The following is an 11559-nucleotide window of genomic DNA, read 5'->3' as shown; positions in this document are numbered from 1 at the left end:
TTGGGAGACCGCATGGTCTTCCACCCAAAGTGGGTGTAACAGAATTTCAGTGGGTTATAGTATAGTTATAAGGGTTTTCTAGTATCTCCGTACCTATATCGGAGAGGGGAGGACTAGTTACCGTTCTAAAAAGTAGCTTAGTGGAGCTTTTGAGGGTAGTTTAGGTTACCCGCGTGGGGGAGCACGCGGGCGGGGGGGGGACTTACTGGTCACCCAGCTTTCTCAGCTCGGCGCTGTGGTGGGGTTGCAGAGCGAGCGAGATTGCATAGCGTAGTTAGAACTTATTTAGGGATCTTTCGGTGCTAGGTAGAGTAATTTGAGGGATTTAGGGTATTTTCGTATATTTCTAATGCTACGCTCTGTGCCGCCTGAGGGTTACCACTGCGCATGACCGGGGGGAAATCCAGTGTTTACTTCCGGAGGCTGTGTTGACATTTGACTTTGGACAATTTGCGGTGAACTTGTTGCGCGAAGGACGGTGTTTTGCCGCAGACTGTGTTTATTCATGGATATATTCGTGTGTGAGATGATTCATGGATTGTGTATTTCTATGGAGGACTATTCATGGAATTTTTCTTGGGAGAAAAGTCACGGTAAGTAATGGGGAACTTATAACTTCCAAGTAGGATAGATGTCAGTGGACATGCATGTATGGAACTGAACATATATATTATATAACGCATCTGTTGTTGCTAGGAAAGGGGTATCAATGTAAGTGGTGATAAATGGCTCAACACCCCCTCCACCAGTACTAGTACGGTGGGATAGTGACATTTACCCATAAGCCCAACCGCTACTCGGGGGATAGTGACATTGATTCCCAATCTCAACCGCTACTCGGTGGGATAGTGACATTGATTCCCAATCTCAACCGCTACTCGGTGGGATAGTGACATTGATTCCCAATCTCAACCACTACTCGGTGGGATAGTGACATTGATTCCCAATCTCAACCGCTACTCGGTGGGATAGTGACATTGATTCCCAATCTCAACCGCTACTCGGTGGGATAGTGACATTGATACCTAAATCTCAACCGCTACTCGGTGGGATAGTATTAATCAATAATCTCAACCGCTACTCGGGGGGGGTAGTGACATTGATTCCTAATCTCAACCGCTACTCGGTGGGATAGTGACATTGATTCCTAATCTCAACCGCTACTCGGTGGGATAGTATTAATCAATAATCTCAACCGCTACTCGGGGGGGATAGTGACATTGATTCCCAATCTCAACCGCTACTCGGTGGGATAGTGACATTGATTCCCAATCTCAACCGCTACTCGGTGGGATAGTGACATTGATTCCTAATCTCAACCGCTACTCGGTGGGATAGTGACATTGATTCCTAATCTCAGCCACTACTGTGGGATAGTGACATTGGCATAGCATTCTGACCGCTACTCGGGAGGGATTTGGACCCTGCTATCCCCGATCTCTTATAGAGGGGAGAATAGCAACACATATCGGAGACACTTCACGGTGAGGGGACCGTTCTGTGCGTTGACTTTTCATCATGGCTGCCAAAGTGGTACACGTGAACTTTGTGAACCCCACAGAGTTAAAACACATTGGGCTCTCCAGAGACCAGGTGGATAGGCTCATGTCAATTAGGAGCCAGGGATATAACATCACCAGGGAAGAGGTGGAGAATATGGAGGAGCTCCGTATGGACGAGGACGCTATGTCATTACTCTCATTTGTACTCAATGGGTCATTGAAGGGAGTGGCCCCACCGCCAAATGATCATGGGGAAAGCCACGAGGTGGCCAGTGCGCTCAATGTCGAGGGTTCGACTCAGGGTGGCGACTCCGGAGGCGAGAGTGACACCCCAGAGGAAGGCCAAGCGGGGACTGATGGTACTGGCCGGGACACGGGAGTGCCAATGGATGAGCTCAGGCAGTTGATGAGCCAGATGATGCTCACCCTGGAGGGAATAAGCCGAAAGAGTGCTGCTAGGAATGAGGAGAGTGCGCAAAAAATGATGCGCACCCTGGAGGGAATAAGCCAAAAGAGTGCTGCTAGAAATGAGGAGAGTGCACAAGGAATGCTACAGACTATGGAAGAAGTGCACAAGAGGAGTGCCGCTCGAAACGAGGATAATGCCTCAAAAATATTGTGGACAGTGGCGGAGATGGACAGAAAATCCGAAGACAGGCTGGATAGGGTGTTAGGCCGTATGGACAACTTTGGGACACCGGAGGGACACCTTAGGGGTGGGCCATATGACACGGCCTCACATAATGCTTCCATGGAGGCGAGAGAGGACATGTTTATTAGAGATAATATGCCATGTTGGGGACACCAAGAGTTGAAGCGGGAGCCTATAACACCCGTTCGAGTGGAGGATGGTCACTGGGGAGTGACAACCACTCCAGATCGAGATAAAGCAACACCACTTGATGTCCGCCCGAAGAGTGGTGCGGGGCATTCTAATGTGCAGCGCTATGAGATGGGCAACATTAGCGAGATGGTGGATGAGAAGAATGCCAAGAGGTCAGTTGCTTATATACCTCCGGCAGGGACACCGGAGCCAGAGGCGGGTCTGCCCCACCGGGAGATGAAACAGGAGCAGACGCCCCGGAAAGGGGAGCACGGGGAAATGACAGGTTCCGCACAAAACCCCAGACGGCAAGAGCCCCAGCCTGTAAGAGGACGAGTACCACAGGAGGAGAGAGATCAAGGTCCACCTAGGGGTAGACGGAACCAAGGCCCAAGGGCCAACGACCATACAGGATCTCGCGTTGTCACATCCCTGGTTAGCTACGATGGGAAGGAGGCGTGGGCGCCGTTCAAGCTCAAGTTCGAGAAGCTGGCGGATAGAGAGGGATGGACGGATGAGGACAAACTCTTCCAGTTGTGTTTTTGCATGCGTGGGGAAGCAAGTTCTTTCTTTACCACGTGTCAAATGAGGGACCTGTTCATGTCATATGAGCAAATGATGGAGAAATTCCAAAAGAGGTTTGGCATCGTGGAACCTGCCCAGGCGGCAAGAATGCGTTTCCCGTCCTTGAAACAGGAGCCAGGGGAGACACTGGAGGCCTGGGCTGAACGTTTGGTGGCAACCTCGTCACGAGCATATCCAGGTCTGCCAGAGGACTTTGTGGAGCAAGAGACCATAACCAGGTTTTGCATGGGCTGTGAGAACCGGGATGCGGGGAACCTGGTGTACAATCTGAAACCAACTTCCCTGGAAAGGGCCATGGATGCCGTGAGGCACTACCAACACAACTCGCACTTGCAGTACAGTAGGCCGAGGCGGGAGTTGCGGGCAATGACAGTGATCGATACTGAGGAGCACCTGCAGCTAAAAGTGTTTCCTTTGCGGTGGGATCCACAGAGAAGCCTTTAAACAGCCAGGGGGCGGGTTTGTAGACCCGCATGCTCGTCCTCTTCTTGCTGAAGAAACTATCAAGGGTCTACCGCCATGGCCGCCAGATAATCCGATTGGTATAGACTGTCGGAAGAGTACAGTGTCAGCGACTGCGCCTCACAATAACTCTGGGTTAGATATTCAGGGTTTGCCCCCATGGCCGCCTGATAACTGCATAGACTGTCGGATGGGCGCAGTGTGGGAGACTGCGTCTCACAACAACTCTGGATTGGATAACCAGGGTTTGCCGCCATGGCCACCAGACGGCAGAGACCAGAGAAGCACTAACGGGAGTGCTACATGGCCAGGTGGTGGGGAAGAAGGAGAGATGGATAGAGAGACGGGATTGCCCATAGTAACCATTAATGCTCTGGATGAAGGAACCTCATACTTGATACCGGTGACCTTCCAAGGAACAGAGACCCAGGGGGTAGTGGATACAGCGGCTCAGAACACTATTGTGTCTGATATCTTCTTTGAACAACTGCGTGATAAGTTGCCCATATCCAGACCGGTGATAGTGAACAATGCAGGTCGAGATATGAGAATGAAGGGATGGATAACAGACATGGCCCGTATTCGAATTAATGGAGTGACATACCGACAAGAAGTGTTGGTAGCCCCAATAAATGACCAACTTATCCTGGGCCTGGACTTTATAGACAGACATTGTACCAATATCAATGTGCAGCAAAGAACCATCACCATCGGCGGATGTGAGGTTCCCATGACGTTGAAGCTCAAGAAGTATGGGGTATGCAAAGTGACAGTAGCTCAAACACTGTCGTTAGCACCTCACACTGCCACCCGAGTATCCTGCTGTATCGGATGGAACTTAAACCAATACTTAGTAGAGCCAGTGCAGGGAGTACAGCGATATGCTCTTATGCCGAGGACTTTACACAAGGGACAAGAATCCCCAGTGGTGTGTCTGGTGAACACGGCCGACCACACAGTGAAGTTGCACAAGGGACAACACATCGGCAATGCGTCCGAGGCAGAAGTAGTAGACCCGGGCCGAGGGAGAAGCGAGGCTGCTGGAAACCCTGAATGCAGGGCGTCTTCCAATGAGGGGGTGGGAGAAGACGACCTGGAGACTCAAGTTCCGGATCACCTGAAGGGACTATTCACCAGGTCGAAACGTGAACTAGGACCAACAGACCAAAATGAACTGGCTAAGTTGTTAGTCGAATTTCAGGATGTCTTCGCACGACATGACTTGGACTTAGGGGACTTCACAGCCATTGAACATACTATCGTCACTGGCGAGGAGCCACCAGTTAAACAACGTATGTGTATAACGCCGCTGGGGTTTGTCGAGGAGGAGGAAGCTCACTTGAAGAAAATGTTGGAGGCTGGGGTGATTAGACCTTCGGTGTCGGAATGGGCGTCAGCTCCGGTGCTTATACGCAAGGGTGACGGAGGGGTACACTATTGTGTGGACTACCGAGCGGTGAACGAAAAATGTCAGAAGGACGTTTTCCCCCTACCCTTGATAGATGAGTGTTTGGACACCTTGGCAGCGAGTCGGTGGTTCTCCAAATTAGATGCCAACTCAGTGTACTGGCAAGTCCGCATCAGGGAGGAGGATTGTAAGAAAACGGCCTTTGTTACACGATATGGACTCTTTGAACATGTAAGAATGGCGTTTGGGTTGTGCAACGCCCCAGCGACGTACGCTAGAGTAATGTCTCTTATCCTCGTGGGTCTCAGCTGGGAGATTGCTCTCGCATTCCTGGATGATGCCGTGGTAACTGGCCTGGCTGTTCCGGACCATTTTCAGAACCTACGTGCAGTTCTACAGCGGTTCAGGAAATACAATTTGAAGCTGAAGCCCAGAAAATGTGAACTGTTTCAGCGGGAGATTGAATTCCTTGGGAGGGTAGTCAGCGGCGAGGGGATCCGCGTGAACCCTACTAGCTTGGGACCGGTAGAGAACTGGCCCAGACCAACCACTACACGTGAGGTGGAAAGGTTCCTGGGTTTTGCCAACTACCACTGGGGCTTTATCAAAGACTACGCCAAGACGGCAGCACCCTTGTACGCTATTACGGGGAAAAAACCATATTAGTGGGGAGAGGAGCAGGAGCAAGGTTTCCTGGACTTGAAGCAGGCGTTGTTGACAACACCGGTGTTAGGCATGCCAAACAAGGAGGACATGTTCGTCTTGGACACAGATGCCTCAGACGTGGCCATAGGGGCTGAACTCCTGCAGATACAAAAAGGTCGGGAGCGAGTGATCAGCTACGGCAGCTTCGCCTTGACTCCAGAACAACGGCGGTACTGTACAACCCACAAGGAGCTATTGGCAGTGGTACGTTTCACAAGGCAGTACCGTCACTATCTTCTAGGGAGGCATTTCCGGGTACGGACGGACCATAACAGCTTAAGATGGCTAATGAATTTCAGGGCACCTGAAGGGCAGCTTGCTCGCTGGTTGGAGGAACTGAGCCAATACGACTTAAGGGTGGAGCACCGTCCAGGAGCCAAACATCAGAATGCGGACGGCTTGTCCCGGTTGGCCGACGAAGTGGAATGTGACAACTACCGACGATTCGTGGAGCTCCAGGAACTCCCATGTGGGGGGTGCCGATACTGCCAGAAGGCACACCAACAGTGGGGACAGTTCCATGAAGAGGTAGACTATGTGATCCCATTGGCCGGCTGACCTAGGACGGTCAGGGCTTTGACAGTGGTGGAAGAGAGCAACCACCTGACAGAGGTCCCCACCGGAGAGGATGCCGGTGGAGAGGGCGGGAGTCGGACAGAGAATCAGGCGCATACCCTTGAAGTGAGTAGGTCTGAGACAACTTTCTCAGTAAGGACTCTCACAGTACCAGAGTGCCCACAGAAGGGGGACAAGGACTCTTGGGACGGCTCCCTGACGGCACTGAAGATCGCTCAAGAGGAGGATAGGGATCTCAGACACCTACGTAGATGGGTGGACGGAGGTGAAGTACCATCAGACTCAGAACTATATTTGTCTAGCCTGGCCGCCAAGTCTTATTGGGTGGATAGAGAACTATTCGAACGAAATGAGGAGGGAGTACTGGTGAGGAAGGGAATTCCAGCAGTGAATGACACTGAAAAACTGCTGATACCCAGGACTCTACAGCGAATGGTGCTTTATCAGATGCATGACATCCCATCAAGCGGACACCTGGGAGTGACTAAAACCAAGGAGAGGATAAAGGAGAGGTACCATTGGTACCGGTGCGGGCAAGACACCAGGGACTACGTGTCGGAATGCTCCGCTTGCAACCGGAATAAGAAACCATCACGGAAGGCCCGGTCAAGGATGACCCCATTCCATGCGGGAGCCCCAATGGAGAGGGTGCACCTGGACTGTATTGGCCCATTGCCCTCAAGCAGAGCAGGGAACCAGCATATTCTCATGATGGTAGACCAGTTCACCAAATGGGTGGAGTGTGTGCCTCTCCCGAGCCAAAAGGCAGAAGTGACAGCAAGGGCAGCGGTGAATGAATTCATTGCACGGTTTGGGTTTCCACTTCAGATCCATGCGGACCAAGGCAGGAATTTCGAGAGTCGACTTTTCCATGAAATCTGCCAGCTGTTGCAGATAACCAAGACGAGGACGACCCCCTACCGTCCCTCTTCTAATGGACAGGTAGAGAGATTCAAATTGGACACTGATGCAGATGATCCGCTGTTATATATCCAAATCTCAAACCACGTGGGATGAATATTTGCCCCAGCTGGCGGGAGCCATGAGGTCCGCAGTGAACCGCCATACCGGTTATACGGCCAACCGCCTGATGCTTGGCCGGGAAGTAAATGTTCCGGCTGACTTGATGTTCGGGGGGTCGGAGACTTCCCGGCAAGAAGGTGACACCAGTGAGTACGTGGCCGGGCTTCGAGCAGCAATGGAGAGTGCTCATGCAGCAGCTCTGAATAATCTGCAAACTTCTGTGGAAAGGATGAAGAGGGATTACGATCTGCGTGCTCGATCTCAGAGTTTGGACCAAGGACAACCTGTGTATGTGTTAGACTTAGGGGCTACACCAGGGCGGTGCAAAAAGCTGTGCCCCGTGTGGAAGGGACCTTACCTTATTGAGAAAAGGCTCTCTTCTACCCTGTTTTTGGTGGCTGGGCAGCGGAGGAAGTTCACGGCTCATCATGACCAGATGAAGTTGTGCCGGGATCGGGTTGTGCCTCGCTAGATGGAGAGAAGGAAGAAACGGGAGGAGGTCCCCACTCTAGAGGGGGAGTGGGATCTCACGACAAAGGCGGATGACGGGGAGGAAACCGGGCCCGTGTACTGCCACTGTCGCCAGCCGGATGACGGAGGTTTCATGATTGCATGTGATGACTGCGATGAGTGGTTTCATGGAACTTGTGTAGGAGTGACAGAGACCATGGCGGAGGCCATGGACGAATACCACTGTCCCACCTGCGGATCTGGAGCAGTGGGACCCTTGGGTGGTGCAGAGGCGTTTTGATCTTTCGGGGCGGTTAGAGGTGTGAGGTGGGGATGGACAATCGTATCAGCGGTTGGTTTTTTGGTTTACAGGAATCCGCATCAGACTCAACCAACATGGATAGAGGAAAGCCAGAGAGGAAGGTTTCGGAGTGGCGGGAGAGGCCTACTCCCGGGGCAGACATTAGGGAATGCTTGTCGGGCGGACCCAGCGAACCGCGCCGAGGACGGGAAGAGAGGGGTAGAGAGAGAGAGGTGGAGAGGAGAGAGGTGGAGATGAGAGAGGTGGAGAGGAGAAAGGTGGAGAAGAGAGAGGTGGAGATGAGGCAGGAGCGCCCTACGCGAAGTAGACAACGGAGTTATGGGGAGCGGGTGGTGGTCCGGCCCACTGTGGAGGGGATGCCGGTGCAGGTCGTCATCAGACCTCGGAGGAGATCGCCACCATGCCGGAGAAGAGAGGTGGAGTACCAGCCACCGCCACCGCCACCGAAGAGGCCAAGTTCAACAGTGACCAGGCCAGGCCTTCCTCAGGGAGGACCCTGGGGGCCTAAAAGAACAAAGAAGGAGGAGGAGAGATACCCCGTGGTGTGGGACCACTTAGGGCTACCAGGGGCCGGAAGGGGACGGTTCCTGGAGCAGACCAGAGACAGGAGGGGCCCCCATCCAGGACCAAGGGGGGTTTTGGAGTTGGCACCCGAGCACACCAGAGACAGGAGGGGCACCCATCCAGGACCAAGGGGGGTCTTGGAGTCGGCACCCAGCGGTGGTGTCGAGGGGTGAGCCCAGGAGGTGGAGGGGTCGAGGATCCAGTTGTCCCGTAGAGGGGTGTGGGACAAGGACCTATAAATTGCAGGACCATGCCTTTTTTGCACATCTCCCTCGCTATTTCCGGGCTCGGTACCCGCAGGATCATCCTCCATAACGAGATGTGCTGGACAAAATAGTGACGGCCCTACGGCAGCTGGCGTCCTGGATTCTGGGTCCAGGCGCAACCCTGGAGGGGTTACACGAGTTTTGTAATCGGAATGTTCAATTGTCCCCGGATTGCACCCTCCAAGAGAATGCAATAGCTGGACTGAGGCATTTGTGTACGGCCCAGGGTTGGCGCATCCCAACCAAATTCAGCCTGCGGCCCCTGAACTCTCCAGCGTGCCTGAAGCAATGGAGGGTGTTGCTCCATCTTCTGAACTTTGTGCCTCAGGACAAGAGGAGGGAGTTCCGCTTGCTCATGGTTTCAGTGCCCCAACATACCCGCTGGACTGCGCGGGTCCAGGTTCCCCAGGAATGGGACCAGGAACTGATAGATGTGGGACAGGCGGAGGCCATGTGGTTGCCGGAGGACGAGGAGGTCCAAGTAGGGGGAGAAGATGAGTCCGCAGACATGGGGGCCGTCGGAGGAAGCGAGGAAGTGTGTGGGGAGGTGGAGACATGGGAAGAGGAGCTCGCGTCTGAGGGGTTGGGAGAAGATGAGTCCGCGGACATGGGGGCCGTCGGAGGAAGCGAGGAAGTGTGTGGGGAAGTGGTGATATGGGAAGAGGAGCTTGCGTCTGAGGGGCTGGGAGAAGAAGGGACGCTCCAGGGTCCAGGGGGTCTCGACCATCTGTTTGACACCCACTTCCACCTGGACCGGACATGGGCGGGCACGTTTGGGAGGGCGCCCCAGGGGACCACTCCCGAACTATTGGCCTCCGCGCCAGAGGTGAGTCACCCATTCGGAGAGCTGCCTGTCTGGGGGGTTGAAGTATACTGCGACCCCCCTACGTATCCTCAGCGAATCAACAATGACCCAAGATACATCACCGCGGTCGGAATCCACCCAAAGAAGGTCGCAGGCTTGACGGACAAGTTGTTTTGACAGATTCTTAGTTTTTGGAAAGACGCCCGATGCCTAGTGGGGGAGGTCGGATTGGATCACTCAGTCCCGGCGTGGGAGTGGAGAGGCCAGGAATCCGCCCTGAAGGAGCTATTACCACATGTCCCAGCCGGGCGGGTGGTAATATTGCACGTGAGGGGACCCGCGGGAGATGAGGAGGCGGGGGCAACCCACGCCCGTGCAATACAAATCCTGAAGGGGATCTTACCGCCACAACAGCCGGTGCACGTGCACTGTTTCGCGGGTGGAGAGGAAACAGTGCAGGAATGGTTAAAGGCATTCCCCCGGGCCTACTTCGGCTTCACGGGCCGGGTGCAAGGGTTTAAGTCAGACCAAGTGGCTGGTCTGAGAGCGGTGCCGGGTGACTGACTGCTGTTGGAAACAGACTCCCATACATGCCACCCAAGGGGTATCGCGTCAACTCCCCGGCACTGCTGTGCCTGATTGGAGATATGGTGGATTGGAAGAGGGGGATGAGTACCAAGGAGCTGCTGGTGGCTACAACTGCAAACGCAGCTCGGTTGTTTGCCTTGTAGAGAGGCGGAGAGCCCACCCCACAGGGGAGTGGGGCAGGTCGGAGGATGATGAGGTGAGAGGTTTTCACCCTAAGGAGGGGGTGAAGGGGGAAATCAAGTGTGAAGAATTCTGGGTTCCTCGCCAAGGGGAAAGTAGGACAAGGGACATGTGGAGAGCTGTGTGTCATATTCCATAGGAGGTGGAGCCCGGTTATATTGTGCAAGGTACAGTTGGTCCCACCCTAACCGAGGAGTGGGTTGGGGATAAGGATGTGTTGAACTGTTGGTTCCACCCGAAAGGGCGGGTGTGATTCCGAGGAGGGAGCTGGGGATCACCCGCTCATGTGAACAATATGATAAAGGGATGGACCCTTGAACCTGGAGAAACAGGGAGTGGTTTCTCCGGGTGGACATTTATAAGGAGACCCCCCCATTGGGGAAAGTTAACACGGGGAGTGTGATGGCGTTGTTCCGCGGGAAGGGGCCTATAAAACAGGGAGGGATGTGGTGATCGGAGCTGTCAACCGGAAGTTGGAGGACTCGACGGAAAGTGCCGGAGACAGCCGATCGCCACAGCGAGTTCGTGGAAGCCATCTTGTGAGTATAAATTGCCTGTTTCAAGGGTCTACCTAAAACCGTAGATTTGGGCGCTAATACTTGCAGGGTGCGAGCCACGGCTTACTCCACGGTGATCTAGTATCGTAGTGGACACGGTGATCACTACAGTCACATCTATACACTAAGTATGTGCACACAAAGGTTTTTGAATTCCAACGCTTTAAAATACTCATTTCGTTAGTTCCTCTCGTCATTAATCAATCATAAAAAAAGACACATACCTCTTTGGTAGTCATCTACACTCTTCGACTTGAATTATGTCCTGCAGTCAAGCGATGACGACCGATAGAAACCCACACTTGTCATATATATTGAACCAAACGACACAAAGGAGCAGTCAATAATTCGAACTAGCCGCTAGAGTTGTAGTTTTGTTTTCTCCTAGTCCGGAACAATGAATATCACAAATATTCAACTTATTGTAGATTACTAATTTTAAAACATCCGCACATCCGGTGGCGCTCATGGCGATAGGTCGCATATAACATCTCCCGAGCGAATCCATCCATATCTGTAACATCATGGCCAATCCAAGAAAAAGCCATAGAGGAAAAGCAGATGCAGAACCCCCTAAATCAAGATCAGCAATTAAATTTGGACGCCCAACCAGCGGCTAAGCAAAAAACCGCAACATGTATCGGAGCTACCTCGACACAGGAAAATGCATCGACCGCCATGTCGGTAAGCATGATCGATGAAATGAAATATTTCATTAGAGACTCATTACAGCAACAAACAAA

The 11559-nt window shown here is 53.0% G+C and overlaps 1 protein-coding gene across 1 annotated transcript; it reads left to right on the top strand.

Annotated features, from left to right (window-relative positions):
- Nucleotides 1–5515: 5515 nt before the first annotated feature.
- LOC124257985 lies at nt 5516–7556 on the top strand. The gene is made up of 3 exons (XM_046692067.1): nt 5516–5991; nt 6049–7003; nt 7092–7556. The coding sequence occupies exons 1-3, from the start codon at nt 5516–5518 to the stop codon at nt 7554–7556; spliced, it is 1896 nt and encodes a 631-aa protein (XP_046548023.1).
- The last annotated feature ends 4003 nt before the right edge of the window (nt 7557–11559 follow it).

Source organism: Haliotis rubra, unplaced genomic scaffold, assembly GCF_003918875.1.
Source record: "Haliotis rubra isolate DU_JTF1 unplaced genomic scaffold, ASM391887v1 Scf117, whole genome shotgun sequence".
Classification (NCBI taxonomy): Eukaryota; Metazoa; Mollusca; class Gastropoda; order Lepetellida; family Haliotidae; genus Haliotis; species Haliotis rubra.
The sequence above is the reverse complement of the archived record's forward strand: the minus strand, read 5'-3'. Positions and strand labels throughout refer to the sequence as shown.

Bases quoted from the DNA above. Each gene is read 5' to 3' on its own strand.
- LOC124257985 (XM_046692067.1), top strand. From the start codon at position 5,516: ATGCCAAACAAGGAGGACATGTTCGTCTTGGACACAGATGCCTCAGAC. The intron at 5,992-6,048 runs GTGGGGACAGTT...CGGCTGACCTAG, and splicing joins TGCCAGAAGGCACACCAACA to GACGGTCAGGGCTTTGACAG. The intron at 7,004-7,091 runs GTAGAGAGATTC...TATTTGCCCCAG, and splicing joins GTCCCTCTTCTAATGGACAG to CTGGCGGGAGCCATGAGGTC.